We start from the raw sequence: 25,348 nt of genomic DNA, 5'->3' as shown, positions 1-25,348 counted from the left end.
GATTCTCGAGGTGATCGACGATCATTGTTGGACCAAACGTTGGCCAACGAAAGCGTGTACCCGATACACATCCGAGATCAATCAGCCCAACGTGATCGGAGAACGAGTTATTTCTTCCTTCCTAAAATAAACGGCTGAGAAAATTCCACCACATTTTTTTCACCCTTGTCACTTTTTATCGCTTTATGGTCGCAAAATAAACACTCGTTTAAAGTCACGAATTGTCCAATCAATAAAGGATTTTGAATTCGCTCAAGCGGTAATAGAAAACAGTATTAAGTACGGTATTAAATCGGTATCGACGAGATACCGATCCTGTACCGAAAAAACGAGTTCATACTATATTTCGGTACTGGGTCTGTACTGCTCTATTAAAATAACAAAATTATGATGCTAGTCTATGTAGATCAATATTAAATAGTTCTTCTAAATCCGTATACAGGAGAAGGTGATATTACGACTCTTGTTGATATAATTTCTCATTAGGTTAAACCTCAACAGGCCTAATACAGTTTTTCTTTCGAAATATCTATACCGGAGTTATTCAATCAATTGATTGTAGTTTTACTGTTAATCTACAGTTAAGATTACGTGTTTCTTAAATTTTTGGTATTTGCTATAATTATTTGTATGCGGTAGGTTGGGCGTAAAAAATATTTTTTATTTCATCGATTGATCAATCGCATTATGCGCAAATGCAACTTTGTTCTGTGAACGCTGCATTTGCTCATAATGTGATTGATCAATTAATAAATTAAAAACCCGTTGTATGTATATGTACGTATATACATTTGCATTTATTCTGCAACATTTTTTTTAAAATAAATATGTAATTTTGTAATAATACAGTTTTTTTTCTAAAACAAAATTATTTTTTAAATCTATTACTATTGTCAGAACAAGGATACTATTGTTATTTCTTTTTTATTTATTACGCGCCGCAATATTGTCACATTTTTATAAATAACATCCCAATTAATAAATATTTCATAACTTTGAGTCCATAATCAAATGATTGCAATACGTTGATGAATTTAATCGTTAAATTATTAACAAAGTTAATATATAAAATGTAAAAGAGGGGAGGAAGGACTAATGTCACCTCCCGTATTGCTAGATTTTCGGTATTAAAATTAATAAAAGCAACATGTCTATTATCACTTGTAAATTAGTATACATTGTTAAAAATGTCACAAAATTTAATATATTTTTAAATTACACAAGTACATTAAATTTAATACTGAAAGTAAAGGGCATGAAAATTAATGCACTCTTAACATTATATTTCTTTAATGTACCTGCTCAAAATTTGTTTCTGTTACATTACGTTAAACTTTGCTGAGTATTTTTAACTGTCAACAGATTTTCGATACCGTTATCCATATTGAAATTGAAAGATTATCTCTTAGCACGAAGCAGAGTGCAGGAGTCCGTTACCGGAGAGACGCACGGCTAAACTCTCTCACTCTCTCCCTCTCTCTCTCTCATAAAAAAACATCACACGATATTATAATTAATGCACCAGCGTAAAACTTACATTTTCTCCCTCATGCTAAAGCGAGCTCCTAACGTTTCTACAAAAAAAAAGAACTGTTTGAATATTGATAATCAGTATCGATTTTTAATATAATATTATTATAATACATTATAACATTAAGAATCAGTATCACTATTTGCTAATGTTACGATATAGAGGATTGGTGACAATTTTTTGTACAGTATTTCATTACAATTCGAGTATTAAGAATCATCAATATCTTATTGTCGATATATGATATCGTTGCCTTATAGAAAATTGATACCAATTTTTATTACAGTTTCGAGATTTTTTGCAATCCCGTAATTCCCGTAACGTAATACTATCGTATTTTAAGTCTTGGTTCATCGCTGTGTCATTCCCCATTGCTAGTTTTCATCAGTATTGATATTTAGTAACATATCTAGATTCTTAATACTTAAAGTTGGTACTCGGCCAGTAATTCCCGTTTAAACTTAAAAATAAAATTATATAGGTCTACGCGAAATTATAATAAATTGTGTTTTGCTCCCTTGGCTCGTGCGGCTTGTACGGTTTATTTTCTCTCGTGGCTCTCAGTTCGCGTTCAGTTCTAAATGTTAAACATCCCTGTAGGTTTTGCTATGACGATCCATTGTAAAGGAATGCACACGTATATTTGGCAGCTTACAACTTGCCTTTACTTTCCCGACAACTCAATTCAGGGAGATGATGTGCCTATTCACGGCAAGATGCACAGCGCATCGTGCTGCAATGGGGATGGAAATGATCTATCTGCGCCCTCGCGGTTACGGGGATCCTGCGGATTACGGTTGAAATCGGGATGCGCCGCGATCTAAACGCGTCGCCAAGGAACGCGAGACGCTTTCCCATTTCTAACCCTTTCAGGACGTCGTCGCCTCGACCTCCGAGATATTTCACCCTTCCTCGCCCCCAATTTCCGCATCCCATCTTCCTTTTTCTCATCCGGCAGGTGAATCGATATCACGCGCGCGTGATTCAAACGAAATCGAAATTTCGGGCAAGAGTGACGACGGAGGATCGAAGAGGGACGAGAAAAGGTCGGTAATATCGTCGTCGGAGTCGAATTGATTTCTTCAGCGGCGCTTGGGGTGAGATGAAGGAGGGTTCAACATTTTAATAAAAACCACCCGCGGTTTTGTCGCCAGTGTCGATGAAGGATAGCGTTGCATATACGAGGTTAAAGTGGCGTCACGTGGACCGTGCTATACTTTCTTCTACCGAGAAAGCCGAGCGGAAAACATTCTTTCAGAATATAGTAAACATTTTCTTACGACTCTTCTTTCCTCCATGTTATTAATTGTACGGGAGAGTTGCTGAATGTACACCGTTCGCCTGAATAGTATTAATATTTTATATTTTTACTTGATATGAGCGACATTTACTGACAAAAATATGAAGTAAATGAGTAATACAGACTAAAATTTAACAAGTTACATCTCGTGCTTTTTGTTTATACTAACAATACTTAAAAAAATCAGAATTGACGTTACTTACTTTTTGATAACTTTATGTAACTGTAATAATATAATCGTGTAATTTTATATAGAATTTTTATATTTTCATAAAGGAATGTTTATTGTAACATAAAATTAGAAAGCCTACGTCATTTATAAGTTTCTTAATGTTAATGCCGAATAATAATTTTTAATTTTTACAATCTTTAATTTGTTCAAACTGCGCGTCGCATATTCGTCGGATTTGAAAGACAGTCATGAAGCAGGAATATATAATATTAATGCAATAGAACATATATAAGATATTACCTCTCTAGAAAAACTGTAAAAAATTTTATTGCAAAAAAATAACTCCTTATACAAAGTTTCCTGAGTTTCCTCTCCCAAATTTTATTCGGGTGTCCTACAAATTTGACTACCGAGGCATGTGATATCTTTTCGCAATAACCAATATAAATTAAATTAACGTCCTTTTTCCGGCAACATATAATAAATAATATTATAATAAGTAAAATATTGGATTGACGAAATTAAAACATGTTTAGTGTTTAATTTTACGTTCATTGTATGTACATATTTGCAATTGTTATAAAAATTAAATTAATATTCTTATTAAACCTTTTAAGTTTCTCAAATCCATATTACCTTAAAACTTATTTTAATAAATGAAATTAATGCAAGACTGATAAATAATAACAGTCAATTATTAATGGTTATAAATAAAATTATATCAATTGCAAAAATAAATTCAAAGTTTACCAGGTTGATTTCCATGCCTTTCCTTTTTATTATAATTATTTATTTATTTAGTATTAAATATGTAGTGGAAAAGAAATAAGATGGAAAAGTAAGATGATGAAATGTTAATTCTTCGAAGTGAATTACAAATGACAAGTTGACACCTAATTAATCAGAGACTTTAAATAATAAATAATCTCTGATAGTTCGATCTGTCCACAAAAATGGATAATATAATAAGAAATGTGTTTCAAATGTAGTATAATAAAAAATCTGTTTTGCCTACATATAATTTTTTGATGTTTATTCATAAGGAATGACAATTATAGTAAATATTTAATCTTTTTTATGAAGTCAAACAATATCATTTTATAGCATATTTGGCTATAAATAGGCTATAAAACGTATCTTTTACAACATATTGGAAAAAAGTGTTATAATAAATTAATTTGTTATTGCTGAAAGGTTAAACACATGTAGTAGTGTCTAAAACATCAAATTACAATTTCCAACGTTCATTTACGTATAAATTAGTATTAAATAATAAATATAATCGAAATAAATGTTACGCATTCGGCAATTTTCCTATATTTATAGATCAAAAATGCCAATAATATTTTAATGACGTGTTCGAAAAACAGTCGAAAATCGTAGTACGGGAAATACAATTTAATAAAATGTATTAAAAATGTGAAATCAATTATATTACATGTAAATAAATGAGGTATATTAATTATAAGGTGGGATGAAAATGGGATTAATAAGCTCCACTTAATTAATTTTATTTTTTGAAATTCTATTAAACCATATTATTAGAACTATTTTTAAAACTTCATTAAATATAATTTTCGAAAAATTCTATGCTTCTAAAATAAACTTAGAGGCTCTTATTCAGTGAAGATACCTTATGTTTGTCAAATTGCCAATTTCCTACTAGAATCATTTCTGATGTGACGCCGCAGGAGAATTACTTCAAGTACTTTAAAATAATCTCTTGTGCAAACGCGCTTATGCAAATCCCTGTTACGTTGCCAAGTTACCAAGTTACGTAGGTACGATATGTGATCTGTGACGAATCTCACTGATGATTTTCAAGATCGCTAACTCGCAATCACGTGAGAGATCTGAAAAGTTTAAATTGCGACTTAATTAATATCTTTCCGTCTCCATTTTCCCTTATGCGCACATTCGATTGTACAAATACGCAAGAAAGTTCTGTCTCTATCTTGTGTAATTTCTATTCACTCTGACCGCTATTGTATCTCTACTTTGGGTAACTCATTATTCTTACCACGTTTAGCCAGAAATCGATAGCAAGAAAAGCTCGCGCTACCGGCAGCTAATTGTCATCGCCTGTAGATAATTACACTCATTTGTTAGATGCGCGCGTCGATCATGTTGAGGAACGGAGCAAGAATATTAATCAAATAAAAAACTTCAGACTTTTTAGTAACATGCGTATGATAGATCTCTTCGATTCATAATTATACTAAACGAGTCTATAAAAAAAAAATTTTTTTATTATATTTTATCGCAAAATTAGTAACAAGTTTCTCCACGTTTGACGATAAGCTTTAATCAACTCTTGTCATCTTATCAAAAATTATCAATAATATTAATTTTTGAAATATATGAAAGAAACAAAGAGAAAGATTAATATTATAAACCACATAATAAAAATTATCAAACAGATTGTAAAATTTAACATATTTTATACTTTACTGATAGTTATTAATAAATTAGAGAAATTTCTTTGAAATGCAATGTTCTATCCACTAGGATTACTATTTTGAGAATAAATTTTAAAGTTTTCACTGTCTAGAAAAAATTTATATTTAAATTCTAAAAACGTTTTAAATTTAAACATTTATTTCAAGTTTTTAAAAATTAATTATGCTGTAATAAAAAGAACTTTATTAAATATTTTAATAAACTTTTATGAATATTAAAAATTAAACTAAGTAATTTGAAAATTTTGGAAGAAAATTGAATATTTTCTGAAATAATTAAGAAAAAACTGTTTTTTTCTTTCTTTAAGTATATCTCGAAAACTGTACGAGAGTGTCAATTAATTAATAAGGAAAAGTTGTTCAGTATCCTTGTCTTTATAACATATGTCAAGGTCAATATGATTAGAGCTCGGTCCCCTATAGTAAATAATTACCAAAAAATAGATGTAGAAGTATTGACTTTTTGTACGGATATGTATTTCTAACATATTATTATATTAAAAATAACAAATGTGCTTTTATGGTAAAACGTGGTAAACAATCATTAATGAACACCCTGTATACTCTTTTTCTTAACTTTGATGTAAAATTTATTATTAAATAGAGATAAATGTATTTTTTGAACTATACGACATTTCTTTATATAAGCAAGTTTTCTTTCTTTAACAAAAGTTAAAATGTTTAACTCTTTTACATAAAATAATTAATAAAATATTGACAAATTAAACCTTGAGAATCAAACGCAGTTACTTTAGCACGAATAATTACACCAATTCAAGACTTATTGTCTGTACAAAACAATTTTTATCTTTTTGTTTCACGTTTCTGGAAATTTTGTTGTACTAAGCCTTGAAAATGGCTGCGGCGTTGTTAACCCGTTTTTAGGTCTATTTCTTGCATTTTTAAGTTTGCGCAATCTATTGCGAAAAGAAATATGACAAATAGGCACGAGTATTTTTGCGTAGATTGCCCGTTTTTAATATATATATTAACGTATGCGTTTTTCCGTTGATGACTGATAATATGTTAATACGTCCTTTTTTTATTCACAAGAATGCGATCAAGTAAGGTACCCACGGATTCCGCTAACATTAAATATAGTTTAGTACTTATCTTCCACTAATTCATAGGTAAGTGGCACGACATAATATTTAAGTATTTGTGAGAAATTTACATCAAAAACGTCTAGTGCGATGTTTTTTTATTATATAATAATAATTATAATTATAATCTTTATTGAATCGTGCGATTTTAAAATGTATAATGTGAGAGGTAATCGAGTATTTGGTATTTTGTACTCGTAGCTGAATATACCTTTTTACATCTCAAATTTATACGCAAAACTCAAAAATACTCATAAGTTACTACTCTTTACTACTATTTGGATATATTTGTATGCAACCAGCTTTAATCACTCATTTTTTCCGGAATAGTTCCTATTGCAACCTAAAAACGGAATCATACTCATTGAGCCAAATAAATTCTACTTAAACTAATCATTCTCGAGAGCTGTTGAAATATTTTTATGAGTGCTGCTTATATATGATACAATAATTGTTGGTTTGATACTGATTTTTTTTTGAATACTAGACGACTTCAACGTTGTTACATATTTTATGGTTAATTCTTAATGTCTGGCTAATTCTTAATGTCTACCATTCATAACATTCTTTTTTTTATTATTACGTTAATTCTATACATCTTTATAATTCACCCGGGGTAGTATTCATGTATGCGCTTCATGTATGCGTATAAATATATCTTTATATGCACAGTAAATTGATCATTGTATTAAATATCATTTATTATAAACTTTGTTCTAATTTATTTTAGCCTATTCAAAGTATTGCATCCATGAGAGACTATTTTTCTAATATTATATCTGTTTGGTTTAACACGTGTTATTGCACCCACTTTGTATACAATATATCTGCAACATGTATTCACAGATCCGTTACCTTAATATAAAATAAAAGTTAATTTGTCACTCACTGATATTAAAGTGTATAGCAGCGGAATTGTAAACATTGAATACTATGTTGATTTATAACAAAAAAATGTGTTTTAGTTCTCGGTATCCAAATAATCAATATTTAAGAAAACATTTCTCACATTAAATTTTACTCATTTTAAGTAAATTCTTTATAAAGTAATTATCATTTTTGGAAAACAATTTTCTTAATAATTTTTTATAAATAAAATAAAGCTTTTTTCTTGTTTTTTTAATTTAAATAAATAATACAAATAGAATAATAAACTATGCATATAAATTATTTTAGAAGATTAACGTAATATTAATAATAGTATACAATAAACTATAACACATTTTTTTATTAATAATAATTAAATTAAATATTATGTCACTTAGATTTATTTTCTCATTTTGAAGACTATTAATGCAAAAATTTTGAAACGCTTGAAAATTTACTTGTCTTTCTTTGAATCAATTTTCTTCTCTTTACTTTCATTGTAATACTTGAAATACTTTATTATAGTACTAGGATTGATTGAAAAAATTTTGGAAAAACCACCTTGTTATAAAATTAATAGTAATTTTCGGTAACATTTTCTTTGTTTTTTTTTTTTTTTTCATAAATATGTGCTCCAGATACGTTCTGTTTGAAAGCATCAAATTTATGAATTAAAATAATAATAAAAATTGAAAATATAGGGAATCGTTAATTTACTTATTTATTAATAATTTATTGAAAAAGGATCAAATATTTAATAAATTATAAATAATTATTATGAAACTAAAATTTGCTTAAATTTATTTTCACAACTGACATTTTTATATACATTTAAATTATTAATTTTACTGTTTTTACTTTTCAGTCTTAAATTAATATAATTTATTGTATTATTTGTAGTAATAATATTTAAAAAACTTGATATTTTATAAAACTATCGCTTTATATAATAATTATAAATTATCCATTTACAATGAATGTAAGATATTTTACAATAAATCTTCTTTTATGAAAGTAAACAAATTCAATATAAAATTACACAATTATATGACTATCAGTTATAAAATAAAATCTAGTTCAAAATTTAGTTATAACATTGGTTATACCTGAATTTGTTAAACACGCACAAAACGACAAGTAACCTGTTAAATTTTATCAATATTATTTATTTTTTATTTATTTTATACTTGCGTCACTAAATGTTGCTCATATTAAATAAAAATATAAAATATTGATGAAAAACACGATTTAGGTGACCGTTACGCATTCAGCAATTCTCCCCTGTTAAAGAAAAGGCTCAAAGGAACATCAATACCAAAAAATAAGCACCTAAATAATTTACTTTTTTTTTATTTCTACCATTTCATAAAGTAAATAGTGTCAAGTATGTTTGTTCAATTCATTCCAACTTAGTTATCAACAAATAATGGATACAATGTCTTAATATTATTTAAACTATTCGATTCGACGATTCATGTGTTACTTTGCGCCATCAGTTTGAAAATTTTCATGGAAACTTAACGTGGCGAAAAATTCCAATCGAGAAACTGAATATACAAGCAATAATTAATTGCCTGTACATATTACGAAGCAATAATTTATAATTCTCATTTTCCGTTACTTCGATTTTTATCTCGAATAAATCGCGCGAGATACATATCTATAAATAGTCATCGCCTTGTTTATAAATCGTTAGTCACTCGAGTCAATTATTCATAGGCTGTTTATTCACGCACGGAAAGAACGAATTTGCTGAGGCATTTAAAGATGTTACAATAGATATAGATTTGAAAACACCTAAATTGAACTATCAAAATAATTATGTAGGTAGAACGCTCAAGCATAACAATTCTACAAAAGTTTTGACATTCTAGCAACCACTCTGAGCGTCCAATATAATTATTTTGATCCAATATAATTATTTTCAGATCTATCTATATTACTTCAGCAAAACCGTCCTTTCTGTACGCTTATTATTGTTTTCCTTCGATGACATTATAGCGCGAGTCAAGCATTGGCCTCTTGGAGTTGTCCTATGTGATTGTGATGTTTTCCCGGCTGCAATTTTTATTATAAGCTCCCTTCTTTCAACTGCCACTCTGAAGGATCTTACATTTTTAAAACTTGCTTATTGTTGTTGTTATCGTTCGGAGATTTTCCGTCCTCCAAAGAACGGCGTTGCACTGATTTGTTTATTCCCGGTTATCCCTTTGGAATTAAGTTCACGTTTTGAATACTTCAATTCTATCATAATTAAATATTTTCTCAGAGGAAAATCACAATATTGTACAAACTGGGGTTTAATGCCAGGCTTTAAATTTTATAAATTTTATTATTTAATACATAAAAATGTATTTTATTACTTAAATTACCAATTTATTTTGAAGTTAGCTCCTATCTTACGGGATCGTATCTGAATTCTGCTATTATTGCCTACTGTGCCAGTTCTGAAGCTCAATTTTTTAGATACTTTTTTATGTTACGAGAACAATAATTATTACAAAATGCGAAACAATAATTATTTTAAAAACTGCAATACTATCTGATAGAAGATACTTCTTAGTTTGTATTCATTTTCTTAAAGTTTTATCTGTAGCTTTTGTTTAAGAAATTTTATCCAAAAACAAGATGGTGGAGTAAACTCGGGTAAGATGGCCATAGTTTCTTAAAATGCAAAAAATACATTTTTATTTTTGTTACACTTTAGTAATGTTTGATATATCATTTTACTGAAGCTTAAAGTTAATAACACTATTGAATTTAAAGTGAAAATATTTATTAGAAATTTAATATTATCAAAATATTATAACATATGTATTGGGTACCATGTCAAACTTTTAAGGAACATTTGGCCATGGTATTATGGGAGAGTTGGCAGTTATATGTTAATAATAAATGTAACATTTTCTAAAATGATGCAAATAAAACTTATAATTTTATATATTTATAATAGTCTATAAACACGTATATATCTTAAATATATGTATAGAATTATATATAACTTAATTAAAATTATAATATTGCAATAGTAACATAAAAATAAAAATCTGATATTACAATAATAAAATAACAATTATGATTCTTTTAAAGTAAGGAAACGAAACAGATTTCAGTTTAAAGAAAAACAATCTATGAAAAAACAAAGTGAATCGTCTTGCCCAAATTGTAAGGAAAACATAATCATACTGTATTTAAATAAATAGTAAAAATTTAAAAGTACGAATTACAAGTCACGTTACAATTTGTGTTCCTTTATTATACACATAACGTTGATTATGATAGTTTAACTGTAATTTATTCCACGTTGTAGCAGCTTTTAGAGGACTACATGCAAAACTTTGCAGGTAGTCAAAAGTATAAAGTATTATATAATATTCAGAATAAGATTATTTCGAATAGTGTACGCATATAAATTACTGTAAATATTGATTATCTTACAGAATGACTACAAAAATGCACTATTTAGCAATTATTAGAGAAATTACAGACTATGTCCGTCTTTTCCGTATGGCCATAATACCCCAATTTATCCTATACCAGTATTGGTGACTTTTCTCTACTAAAAACTGCTAGATGCGAGACGGTAATTTCGAAGTAATCGAAATTTCGAATCTTTTGCTCGATCTTCAATAAGTATTCGTATATAACAATTATTATAGGAATATCCAGTACGCTGCACGTCGCTGTTTATTGTGCGATGCTAATTATTCGCAAGAAGTGATCGTGTTTTGTGAAATAATAATGTGACAACCTGGAGCGAGTTCCAAGCTGCCTACCGCCTGGAGCCTGTAAACTGCGGTTGACAACATATGATTGTTTATCCGGAGTACGGCGCGCTGTACGCCGTAAAAATAAGCACCGCGGCCATGAGCCAACCAAATACTGTTGCCAAATATTGTTGCCAAAATATTTAACCCTTCAGGAAATAGATTCAAGCGTAATATTCTGTTCGTTGTGATCGATATATAAATTATTATCGAATATTAAATCGTATCTAAAATCCTTATTTGGAAAACAAGGTTTAGTTTATGTCAGTTAATTTTGTCGATCGATAAAAACAATTTGTTCTATATTTTCAATTCTTTTTTTCACGAAGAATTATCGTCTGCGCGCCGATTGTGTCAATTTGTCGGATCACGATGTAATCTTACGCCAAGATTGTGCGTCCTTCGATAGGAATTAAGAGACTCGAGAAGAAAACCTTTCAGAAGAATCCAATTAAAATTCTGTCAGCATCGCTATTTCAATTCACGTTAATAAAACTTCAATAAGAAATCCTGTGCAAACTACAGAGAAGATCGTGCAAAATATTAGGCACTTTCATGTTTTCCGCTTAGTCCGTAAATCGCGGAGAACAGAGAAGGAAAGAGAGAGAGGAGTTTCGTGTACATTTTTTACATTAGCAATTGCCATTTTCTTCAAGAGGACTTCATAATATGAAGTGCTTAAGGGAGGTTTCAAACGAGCGAGCTTCCAGTCGCGGCGGAATTTCCAAAGGCCATTTAATAGCGACGAGGAAGATAAAAAGCGTGTCCTTTAATGAAAGAAGCTTGCCCGTACGAGTACCTCGCAAAATGTCTCAAATAAAGCCGTCACGAATAAAATTGAGGATCGGTCTTCGGAGAACTTGGGTTCTGGGTCGGCTCGATAAAGCTCGGACAACCTGTAATTGATAAATCGAACGCAAAAGACGTAAAATTTTGTTCTTTATTACTTCTCTCTTGTAAATACACGCCTACAGTTTGTCGCATTTATCAGACGCGTCATATATTACGATTTGTTGACTTCTAAGGATCAGATTTATATTATATTACGACCTGTTTATCACATTGATTGAAATATGCAAAGAAAATAGTTGCCTATAAAATGGACGCGTTTGTTTTAACGCATCATTCATTTGTCATTTACAACGTCGTTAACATTAAAAACGGTAAAGTATGAACCTGTTAACAGAGGCGACAGCAAGGAAAGCGCAAGTGCTTTTTGCTCCTACATTACAGAAATTTTGTTTTATTTGCTTATTTGTCATAATAAATTTTAATTTAAACATTAACATAACATTATTATTAAAATCAAAGCTGTAATGGTCGCTAATAGTAGCTTGATAAAATATTAAAGAATCACATTACCGCTCAACAGTACGCTTGAGGTTCTTTTTACAAATTTAATTTGCAAAATCTTTTTATTTAAAAAAATATATGCGAATTATTTACATTACAAATGTTACATTTTTTTTCTTGCTTTTCTTTTCTCCGTAACCTCTTTAGTGTCAAAGTGAAAAAAACACTTTATAAGAAATGAGTTTTTCCGCAAGAAAGTTTGCTATCATTGCGAGATATCGTTATCTTTCTAAATCTTAAAAAAAGCATTTTGAAACTTAAAATGCCTACTTTAAAATAATGGCATATTAATTTTTGTCGGATAATGTTTCATCAGCTTTGTTTGAAGCTACAACGCTTCAAAGTAAAAAGGATGTTACAAAATATATCAATTTCCTTTTTATATAAATTTTAGAAACAAAATATCGCAAGGACTAAACTAACTTTCCTTTTTAAAATATGTTTCTGAAAACTTATCTATGGTTTACCATAACTTTTTTGAGACGTACGTAAGAAAATTTCTAGCGTAAAACTGAAATTTTTAAGAGGTTGTGTGTGTATAATCTCTGCATTTTACAAAAATAGATATTTAATGAAAGTTATAGCAGAAAGTATAATAACTACGATAACTCTGTTAATAATCAACATTTTAAATAAAAAATTAAACAATTATATTCATCAAACTATTCTTCTAGTAGATTCTAAACTCAAAGTTGTGATATATTTATTATTATAATAATGTCATTTATAAAAATGTAACAGAAGTGCATAATGAATTAAAAAGGAACGGGAATGATAATATTGGTCCACCATAAAAACAAAATTTTAAAAAGTTGTTTCTGAAAACACAGTATTTTGTTATAAAATTATATCTTTATTCAAAATAAAAAGAAAATATTGCAGAATATGCGTAAATGTGTATATACGTACCCATAAACCTTCTGCATAAAAGCTGCAAATCTGAAAAAAAGCTGCAAATACTGAAAATCTATAATAAATGTCACGCAAACTATATGATGTTGATAATGTTTTTTATCGTTAAATAATAATTATGTAAGTAATGGATCCAGATATATATACGCAATAATTTGTGGTCAGAAAAGTATAAAGCAATATAAATTATATATAGTGAAAATGATTGTATCTGATACCAAAATGGAGAGTCAGTAGTGTTATTTTTTTGGTTTAAATTTCATTTGTAAAATATGCGAGATAAACCTGCGCAAATAAATGCACAGCAATAATGTGCGTAATAAATAGGTAAATCTAAAGACAAGAGATAGTCCTCAACAACGCGTTGACTGTTGATTCACATTAGCCACTTCTTTCCACTCCCGTTTCACCCGATATTAATTCAAAAACACTGTTCGCGGAACGAGCGCCTCCGGCAAAACTTTCGCGCGTATTTTTGCATAATTGAACATTCTTTTCGTGCAAGAGGCGAGGGGTGAAAAAGGGGCGCGCAAGAGGCCGTAGGTAGTACAACTCCCAAGCTGCAAAAGGTAATAGAAGAGAGAAAGAAGGTAGGAAGGAGAGGGAGGGAGAAATCGCAGAATGGAAATAGCTTCGCTCATTCGCCCGCGTGTCTACAGCCTCGCGATAAAATTCTCGGTGGATTTTCACCACCCCCGTTTCCCGCGTAGCACCGCAGCGAACGGCCGCCGTTATCCGAGACGAAGCAATTTTCGGAGCGGACTTCGGAATCGCACTCGAGGGGCACGATTGCGCCAGTGCCGCGTTTAGACATGTACAGCGCATACGTGACAGCCAGCGGGCCTCAGTGTTTAAAAACGAAAAAATTTGCATGAATCAGAAAATTTTTATCATGTCATTTCATTATGCGTGACGCTTAAGAGCCAGTTATGTTTCAAGTGTCGTAGAAAATTTATTTAGAACGGATAACTGATTTGTGGTTCTCAGTGTTAGGTACTCGTATATTATCACAGGCACATGTATAAAGATACAACTTGTGTATCTGAGTCTGTAATACTATCTGTATCTATTATAGATAACAACATATTGTATTTTGTTATCTATTATAGATAACAAAATACAATATGAACAATTTTTCAGATATACTTTCAGATATGTTAAATGATATCTTTGAAGCATTTTTTAATTTGTAAAACTAATTTTAGATTATTAATAACGAATAAAGTATTTTGCGGATTAACCGCCGGATCACGAGTGTTAAAACAGTACTGTATCGTATTGAATGCTAAAGAAGATAGAACAGTAATACGTATGATATACAAAGAATATTTGTTCTTATTCTTATTACATAATTGAGAATTTGGTTGAGAAATTCTTTGATATCTGCCTTTTTCACTGTATTAAAAAATAATAATAATGAATAATATTAATTATTATTTAATATTATTTTATAATTAAATTTTACAGATACAGTTGTGTGCAAATTTTATTTATAATTCACATTTATAAAAGTTTGTCATAAGCCCGTCACGTTTCTACAATTTTTTAAATAATCTGTGACAATTTAAGACTACATAATCTAGTCTGTATTGTTTCAAATTGACGTTGTCACTGACTTAATCACGTTTCGTATTCTGTACTTTTAGTTAGCTCATTGCGGATTAAATTATTACATGTCACATTAATGAACATTTATTTAATATTTTTTGTGCAAATTACGATTATTACAATAAAATGTAATTTTGAAGTATCTGATGTGCCTCTGAGATACTTTTAAGGTTTCTAAGTACATGTATTTATATACATTTTAATTTGTGTATCAGTATTTATATTTAGATATATTTTTTCACATGTATCTATATCTGTGTTTAGATATATTTTAAAAGTATTTTAATTATCATTGTCGGTTCTTTGTCGGACTAATCATTTCTTCGAGAAGATTTTCTAGTCAAGAAGATTCTTTTTCCACAAAATATAGGAATTTAATCAGATTTTGAGAATAAGTTGATTACTTGAGTAAGTTGACTAAGTTAATTAATATTAATATTTCCGATTTTTCCATTTTTTATAATTTTCTTTAAACTTAAAATATAACTTTCTATATTTACAAAAAAAAAACATAATTTGAAAAACGTTTAAAATTAAAACAAAAATAAAATTTTAATGTGTTATTTTTGTTATAAAGTATTTATGAATTACACAGTTTTCTTTAAATATAGCATCATCCTAGTGAAAATATAATAACGACTAATGCTTATTACTATTTTTAAATAACTGTAAACCACTTTTACAGTTCTTTCCACGTCAGATACTTTAAAATTATATTTATGAATGTCACGAAGAAAATGTTTTTAAATAATAAATTATTGTTTTTCTGCTTAAATTTTCTGCATTATTTATTATTTCGAAGATAATAATGCCGATACAAGTACGCGTAAATAGAACAAAATAAAAATATTTTTTTAGTTTTATAATTTGTTTACATATTCTTTGCCTTAAGACATAAATAATTAAAAAAATAGTTTTAAAAAAATTATTATTGTTATTGTTGTTTATCAAATTTAACAATAACACTCCAAAGTTAAAATAGTAGAATAAAACTTAAAAGAAAAAATAATTATTGTAATAATCTTATTTATAACATTTTTTTCGCAATTCCATATTTCTTTTTTATAGAAACGTAGAAAAAATGAATTTATAAATTAATTAAGCTGTTATAAATAATAATATCATGCAATTTACAATTTAAATACGATATTTTAAAATTAATTTTAATACCATAAAATTGAATCAGAAGCATTTATACATAAAATATGTTCAGATTGTCAGGAAATAATGAAGCATTATTCTAAAACGTTATTCTATATTCTCAGGGCATGAAAATTTCGAAATGCTTTTAACTGAACAACGCTCGATACGTAATATGAAGACTATTTAATTAACCGTCGGATCAGCTTTTGTAAAATAAAAAATATACGAAATTATAGGTTTGTTCCAAATATGTACGTTGATTTTCATATAATTGGTCTGAATAGATATTTAATCCTATCTTCTCTAACACTTGTACCTTGGAGTGCTACTAATATTTTTTCTACATTAATACAATTACTATGCGTAAAAATTTTCTCACAAAATTAAGAATGTTTCTTATTTCTTTTTCTATTTCATAGGGGGCAAGATATTTAAATAAACTAAATCAATATAATTTTAATGTATACAAAATCTCAATAAATATTATTTCAAGCTATCATACATATATTTTGAAAGCTTTATTAAACTTAAATTAGCAATTAAATGAAAATTCAATAGTAGCACTCCTGAGTTAAAGTCGTTGGAACTTGAGAAGAAAACATTCTCCAAGAAATCATAACTCGTTTTCAACAATGTCGATAAATGTAAACGTATACCATAGAATTAAAGTACATTAATTATTGTCCTCGATTGATTTGTAACTTTCGTAGGAAGCGTTGCCGTTTTCTTCGTAGTCCTCATTCCCGTTGTCGTTAAAATACTTTCCGTCTTCCCCGGAATAGAAGCGCGAAACAAGTTGTATAGATTCATCATCGTCCCAAGTTGAAAGTTTGGTAGCGGAGATCAATTCCGGCGTTGTAATGTTGTGTTGGCCCCATTTTGGAATTCGGTCAAACTTCGCGCAGAAAACACGACGATCCTTACGGTCCATCTCGTCGATTATATTAAGACCCCTATAATCAATGATACAATTAATTGATGACTGATGGAAAACCGATCGGCGTACAGCAAACAATTTCTGCTCAATTTTCACTTATAAAATTAATTGATTGATAACAATTAAGCGAATATAATGAATTTCGTCCATGGAATTTTAATAAAGCGTGCATGAAGATTCTCAAAGTCAACATTTTAATCTAACAATTACTCAAAACGTACAAAATGTACAATAAATTTTGAATATTTTAATATTTAAAAACAAGTTTGATGAGACGACTTATTATTTAAATAATAAATAAAAACAATAATATAACTAAAAAAAATAACTCGCATATTATTTCAAGTAGGAATTGATTGAATACCGGTGAGATATTGGTCCAGTACCAATTTTTAGTATTAAATGCACTATACAACTAGAAACTAGATACTAATGTTAGTATAATACTGGTAGAGTACTATAAAAAATACTTAAATTATAATAATTGGCCAAGACTTGAAATACAATACCATTATAATACGGATGTCTCTTTCTGTCTTCTTTTTCACTTTCTCTCTGTTTCATAATTATAAGAAGAATCGATACTGATTTTGCAACAGTATAATACCAAATCTTAATACTGATTCTTAACACTGTAACAGCAATAATATTGTACCAAAAATCGATACTGTTTTCTCAATATTGCAACGCTTCTCTAATATGAAGACGCTGAGAGCTCACTCTAACACGAAGGAGAAGGTGTCGAGCCTTACGCTGTTGCATTATTTATAATACACCTGTGTGATATTCAGGGTTGAGCAAAGAGTATTTCAAAATATTTGTAATCTTAGTATTTGAATTATAAAATACAATATACTAACAATCTTTTGATTTGAAATACAAAACACAACCTATGTTTTATATTTCAAATAAAAATTGTAAGTGTTTCGTATTTTGCAATTCAAATACTAAGATCAGTACAGGACTGGATTAGTATCATAATATTATTTTAATGCGCGCCACTAGTCCTGTACTGAGCCAGTACTAAAATATAAAACTCGTTGCCTCGCCAGTATTCGATACTTTAATGTATTTTATTGTCACTTGGATCCCTATACTTACTCTTTCACGCACTCCTCAGCATCGTAGAAAGTGCGGAAACACTGTTTGCATTGTCTAAAGTATATATTTCTTACGGAATATGCGTAGAATCCGCGTATTTGCTTCAAACAGTTGTAAAATTGCAACTCGCACTCGCACAACGAACTGCAAAAAGTCAAAAAAGTAAATACACTCGCGTACAATTAACGTAATTGTCGTATCACAGTACCTCCTGCAAATGTATTTGTTGTACAGCCCGTATCTCGTAGCCTTCGGTCTTATGTAGTCTTCGCAGCGATCGTGAGTTCTGCAACACTTGTCCATCTCTGTATATGTGCCCAATTCGGAATCCTCGCGGGCAATATTTCCCCGGCCACACCAAAGAGTGCCTAAATATTATAAGCGAAGACATCACATAACTTGCGATAATAAGTTAAACTTATTTATTTTAAAGTTGCTAAACAAATTTAAAATAAATAAGTTTTAAGTTAACAATTTATAATTAGTCGTCAAAAAATATTTTGTAAAATATGAATGAGATACGAATTTTAAGATACATTGTTTGTACGACAGATATTAATATTGCAGAATATTAATGTGTACTTACGTTTTACAATTAAGAAAAATTAAGTTAGCATCATTTTTTAAACATTTAAGTGTATTTTAATACCAAAGAATATATTTATAATACATGCATATGCTGTTTAAGTAAACAACGAAAGAAAAGTATTTGATTATTATAAATGCTATAAAATTTAAATGTTTTGAGCAATTACATCCGTATTTAATAAGTAATTAACAAAAATTACCTGGGAGAATTCCATGTCGAAGATTTGTTATTTGTTTCAGCGCGAGAAAACCCCGTAAATAATCTTTCACACTGTGACCCTCTGTTACACCGTTATTATCCAACAGGGCGAGCACGCAAAATGCGAACAAACTAATTGCTCTAATCCCCATCATTTCAAAATAATTAATGCAATTTACGTAACAATAACGTAAATTGTAAATTAACGCTAAGCCCGAAACATTAAGCTCCAAACGTTCAGTTGCAGGTGCGACGCTTGAAAATTTTTATAACGTATTCCACGATGTTAATTGACTCACATTGAAATATTGCGTGTTGACATCGCGCGGCACAAAACGAAACTGTTGCGATGGCCCGCTAAAAATACTAATTATGATACCGACATATGTGTATTGACACGTACGCGTGATACTTGTTCACCGCACAGTATTTCCTGCACACGCGTTTCCTCGCCACCAGCTTCCTCGCGATACCGATTCAGTGTCTAAAATTAACCAAAACTTAAGCACGTTGACTTTCCGACGCAGGCATGACGATAATGTTCGCTAATAATTAGAGATTTCGTTGTAATTCAAGATATTCTTATACTTCTACTTGCATAGATCTCCCATGCTACCTTCCAAATATAATATATTGTAATTTTATATGATCGTGTAAACTCGTGCGCACTTAAACTTAGTTAAACTGTACGCACTTGTGTAAACTACATACACTTGTAATTCTTTGCGCTCTTGTAAACTCTTTGCGCTCAATGAACCAGTGAAAATATTACTGATAGAAACAAAAAAGAATTTTACTGAGAATTAATGAGTATTTCACTGATCTTCAGTATAAACACATGCACCTTATGCTTCCGTTTTACATCGCTCACCAATATTATTAATTCTTTCAGTGAAATCTTTTTTTTATTTACAATGATAATTTATAAATTAATCGTCAATAACTATTTACTCTTTCAGTGATAATACACTGATTCTCTGTTTTGGAGAGCACATTTATCACGTGACGTGAATGCTGTTATTAAATATGCTGTTGTTAAGCTTTATAAAATTTAGCTATTTTATAAATTATAAATTAACAGTAGAAATAAAGTTTTATTTAATATGAATTAATTTTCACTTGAATAATTAACAGATATTCTTCCGTCTCAATAATCAATTGAAAGAAAATAATTGATCAGAGCGTCGGAATACGAGTGCGGTTTCACCGAAAGTCTTAACAAAACTGACGAGTTGACAAGCCAACGAGTTTCGATGCACTCATCTCTCCTCTAGTCGAGGCACGCATCTAAATTGAAGATAAAAACAATAGTACGTGTATGCCAAAAACAAACAGATTCCTGAAAGCAGAAACTAGAGGTAGACAATTCTTAGATGTAATCGTCAATGAGTAATCGTCTCAAGTCAAATCACGGCTTGCGGTTCAGAGTTGTCTTATCTTCGAACGCGTATCACCCAGTACCGCACTCCACATTTAAACATTTTAAACCGCAATCTAATCTCTAACATCTTATGTATCTGAAATGTTTATGACAAAAAGATTCATGAGCTAAAACAAAGCAGTCTCCACTGTCTCCAGTCAACATGATAACTCACAGATTGCACGATTCACTAAATATTAAAAAAATCAAATTTTTAATATTAATTTAATATTAATTTTTAATAATTTCGAAGCTTAAAAATCTTAGATTTTAACACTTTCTATCAAAAACTTCTTATTTCTTGCTTGTATAATGTTGAAAATAAAAATGTTTTAATCTTAGTATTTAGTTAAAAAGCTTTCAAACAAATTTTTCATTAAAATTTTTTTTTAATAAATAAGAATTATTATTATAAACATATAGAGACGTTAAATAAATATGAAATTACAAAATTTACAAATTATTTTAATTTGAACTGTATATCAAAATTTGCAAGAAAAAATATTTTAAATAATATTGTTAAAAGTTATGTCTAAAAATATAAATAAGTTTTGTAAAAAAAACGAAAATCATTCTTTTTTTATTCTAAAAATCAAGTTTTTACTTGAAAAAAAATATCGCGAAACAAAGTATCATGATAAGAGAAAAAAAATATAAAAAATATGTTTAATGTTTAAAAAAATTGAATAAAACGTTCTAATGTTTATTTCAAAAAGTATAATTATTTCAATAGGTAAAAAGTATTATGAAATGTACTTGAAAAATGAAATCAGAGACATATCTGGAAATAGGAAAATATCAAACATAATATTATGACACAAATAATGTTTAATAATATAAATATTATTGCAAAACGTATAAATTCTAATTTTTATAAACTGTGATTAATTATCATTATTATTATTATAATTCTTATGATCAATATAAAAAAAATATAAAACAAGTAATCTTGTTTCCATTTCTTTCCACTATAAATATTGAATAATAACTCATGCCTTACAATGTATTAAATATTAATTTTAATTTTAATAATTTTAATTTTAATAACATTAATTTTAAAAAATATCTGTAAAATATTTCGCAAAAATTTTTTTTATTTTTTACTTACAATTTTACTACTTCAAGTATAAAGTACAATCAACCTTATTTTACAATAAAAAAATGTGTTTTCCATAAAGCTATCTTTTATTAAAATATTTTTAATTTTAAGTATAAAAGGGAAAAGCTTATGCATTTATATTATTTGTTTTTAAATAACTCAGATTTTTAACATTGCGTTTGAAAACGTTTTTTTCGGGGTTTAAAAAATCCATTGTTGTAGCTGAGGATTAAACATAAACGTTTTTAAAAGCTTATCTTTGACAAAGCTATTATAAATTTAAGAAAAGAATGTGTCTATATAGTATTTGCCATATATGTCCATATGGTATTTGGCTAAGAAGATAGTGCCTTTTCTAATAAATTTTCAATTTAGTAAATCATATTTTTATCAGTATTAATGTGGTACAATGGTTCAGTTTCCCAAAATTAAGAGGTATTACTTTAAAATAAACTTATGTCTGTTTTAGTGACTACAGTACAGGTTTCAATATATTTAATAAATGCTGAAAATATAAAAAAATTTTTACATATTTTCCGAGTTTTTCCCAAAAAAATCATATTTAAATATTTAAACAAGATGCGATTATACAATATCACATTTATAAAGAAAATTAACATCATTACTGCAGAATTGAAGCTCTGAGGTAAGAAGAAATGTCACAGAAAATTTTCTTCCCCCAAATGCTAAGGAAACTAAAATAAAATGGGGGTGGCAGATGTCTTCCTGAATTTCTGGCTTTTTAGAGCTTTCTCTACATTATTTCAACTGGATGACCGACGCCTACTCCGCCGAGACCTCTCAAAGCCTCTTTCGCTCGACTGCGCATTCCTTTTAACGATTTCGTCCCTCTCGGCCGCGACATCCGCTTTCATTTCACGTCCTACTCTCGTTCTTCAAGGTTTCCGCCCGCCGCGCCGCCGTCTGCCTTGCATCTACCTTGATACTCTAGCACTTCCGATTCTCTCGAAATCGCAAGCGAGAAACTGTTTGGTAGGATATAAGATTGAAGTAAACATACAAAAAAGTTAACTGTAAATTTAATTTGAGCTCTTTCTCTCCTAAATAACACTACAAGCGTTCCACTTTATCATTTTCCAGTAAATCTCGATTCAATACACTTTCTTTTCATCTCAATGGTCCGTAAATTTATACCATTTATATTTCAAACTTATTTCTTCATCTTTCTTATGAGACGGGTTCCAATGAAGCTTTAGTAAGTTTCGATATTTTTCAATTTCCTTCGACGCTCCTTATCTACAGAACTCGGATTTTTTTTGTACATAGAAAGAACGGTTTCGCTGAAGTATCTAAAAATTAAGATGAATACAGATCTGAAAATAATTTTGTTGGTCCATCGGAATATAATTATGTAAGGCGCTCGAGCATTCATCAAAATTATTTTCAAATCTGTAGAGGAAGAAAGGGGGTAGTGAAATATTACTTTGCTTTTCTTTTTTTTTCAAATAACTCAGTATATTAACACGACACAATTCTTATTAACACCAATTTGTTAGCGACAGAGTTCTACCAATGTAGCTATAAATTTATCAGGTATATAACATAATTTAGAATTCACTGAAGAAGGAAAAAAAGATGCGTTAGAAAAATACTAACAATTTACATAAAAGGCACTTACAATTATATAAAGAGGACACACAACTTAATGATTCTTCGTGAATCTTACACGCCAATAAGTGCCACAAAACAAAGTTTTATAAACATTTTACAGAATGTATTTCATTTTAAGAGAAATGATAACCTTTTAAAGTAATTAAGTTCTTTGGCCTAAAGAATAACTGTTTAAAATAATTTTTTTGGTTGTTAATAAACATTATGCAACATCCACTGTAAGGCTGTAAAATCGCAAGAGCGATCTTACAATTTATAATTCAAATTTTGCTCACGACGATCTCACGACCCCTCTCACTACATGATATAACTTTACATGCCAAATTCATACATATATTACGACACACATTAAATTCAATTACATTATTTAAAAGCGCCCAATTAAGGGCTTCAAGAGCTAAACTAAAGTTAAATATTAATACTGGCTTACTTCTCAAAATTACGTAGAGAGTATACATCTGTAAAAATCGTTGCGCAGAACTGAAATTTAACTTCTATAAAAACACAGTAAAAACCAATAATCATTAACAATTCTACAATGTCTAGACTGTAACGAAGTAATTTTAACAATTGCTTTTAGAATTCAACGTAAATTATACGAATAATGTCGTGGTACCTCGCCACCCCATACATATCTCAACCCCCGTCTTTTCTCTAATTGTAAGCTAATTTTTAGATAGCGGATCCTGATGCCTAATAATATGCTTAAAAATATTTCTGTACCTTGGTGCTAAAAGGACCAAATGAACTCTAAACTTATTTAGAGTTTATTGATATATATAACTCGAATTTTGTAATTTTGGACATCGGCCCTTTTAGCACCAAGATACAGATTCTTTTATCAAATTGTGAATACACTTTTCAATTTTATAAACTGTGCGCTGATATAGATTGTCGGACTTGAAACACAATCATAAATTAAATTGAAATTATCACAAATTAAGTCGATTTTAATAATAATGATGCACCTTGAAACACTAAAAAGAATTTCATAAATCTTAAGATATACTTATAAAGACACATTCTATAGAAAAAAAAACAGAGTACAGAGACTTGAAACAACATTGCTACAACGTTGCAACGAGGCATTGCCAAGATTTTTTTGCAACATTACTTCAATAATGTTGTAGCAACGTTTCAAAAACACAAAATAATGATGTCAAAAAATGATATTTTGAATACGGATTATTATAATGTAATCTACAATACTACAATATTGCAATGCAATATTTCCAAACGCGGATATTTTACTATGTAATATTACAATAACATTTCGCAACGTTTTTGTAATGTTATAACCTTAAGATAAAATATTCTAGAATATTTGTACGATATCGTGTGCTGTCAGAAGTCGTATATCTTTTGGAAAAATTAAAAAAGTTTTCTGTTTTTAAATTCATTCTATACGATACAATAAATCAATGTAATTGATCGGACTGATATTTAATGAAATAGATTTAACTATGCGACAATAAACTCTGATAAACTACATTACAAAATATACATTGTCACAATTTAATGAAGAGATAATGTTCTAAGTAAACGAGATTGGTGGAAAAATCGTTGTTGTCAAGTCGAGCAATTACGATTCAACTGGCGCAGAAATTGCTCGTGTAGGACAATTAATCGCGAAAGGGACCGTCAAGATGCAGAGGAAGAAGAGGAAGGAAGCCGCTTGCGTTTCTTCGCCGACGGGCACGGAAGATGGTTAGCGTTAAGCTCACGGCGGCGCGGCGCTGCCGGCGTTTGTGCCGCACCACAAAAGGTTTGACATAGGTATGCGTGCGCGTACTGTGTGCCCGGCCTGAGTTAATGCACCGAGAAGCGCATTACCGAGAAGTGCTCACCATGAGGGAAGGAGCGAGTGCAAAACCAGCAGTCGCTGGTACCGATACACGCAGCCATGTCCCGCCTGCCAAGGAGAAGAAGGGAGAGATGAAAATGTCAACGAACTAAAAAGCATAGCACCGTCCCTCCACTCCGTGCCAACTGATGAAAAACGTCATTTCACTGCGATCTTTCTCGGCAAAACGTTTTATGCCGTTGAATATATTTTAATTTTGTTCTTTTATCATGACGTAAAATATTTTGTAATATTTATCCTGCGCGTACATAGGAGTTGGTTCCCAATATTACCCGCTCGCTGACCAGCGAGGA

General features: G+C 29.6%; 2 protein-coding genes across 4 annotated transcripts in view; one reads left to right on the top strand and one right to left on the bottom strand.

Annotated features, from left to right (window-relative positions):
• The window catches only part of LOC105203259, a 227,517-nt gene that overhangs the window by 154,281 nt on the left and 47,888 nt on the right, over positions 1–25,348 (top strand). The window lies entirely within an intron of this gene.
• LOC105203257 lies at positions 16,250–20,584 on the bottom strand. The gene is made up of 4 exons (XM_011172033.3): positions 19,042–20,584; positions 18,462–18,621; positions 18,254–18,397; positions 16,250–17,168 (listed from the first exon to the last, which is right to left on the bottom strand). Exons 1-4 carry the CDS (start codon positions 19,193–19,195, stop codon positions 16,889–16,891), a joined length of 738 nt encoding a protein of 245 aa, XP_011170335.1. The 5' UTR covers positions 19,196–20,584; the 3' UTR covers positions 16,250–16,888.

This window comes from Solenopsis invicta, chromosome 13, assembly GCF_016802725.1.
Source record: "Solenopsis invicta isolate M01_SB chromosome 13, UNIL_Sinv_3.0, whole genome shotgun sequence".
In the NCBI taxonomy this organism is placed as follows: domain Eukaryota; kingdom Metazoa; phylum Arthropoda; class Insecta; order Hymenoptera; family Formicidae; genus Solenopsis; species Solenopsis invicta.
This window is presented reverse-complemented; position numbering and strand designations above follow the sequence as displayed.

Coding starts and splice junctions, on each gene's coding strand:
- LOC105203257 (XM_011172033.3), bottom strand. CDS start 19,195: ATGATGGGGATTAGAGCAATTAGTTTGTTCGCATTTTGCGTGCTCGCC. Junction 18,398..18,461: donor AACAAATACATTTGCAGGAG/GTACTGTGATAC, acceptor GACTTTTTGCAG/TTCGTTGTGCGAGTGCGAGT. Junction 17,169..18,253: donor GCTGAGGAGTGCGTGAAAGA/GTAAGTATAGGG, acceptor CATTGATTATAG/GGGTCTTAATATAATCGACG.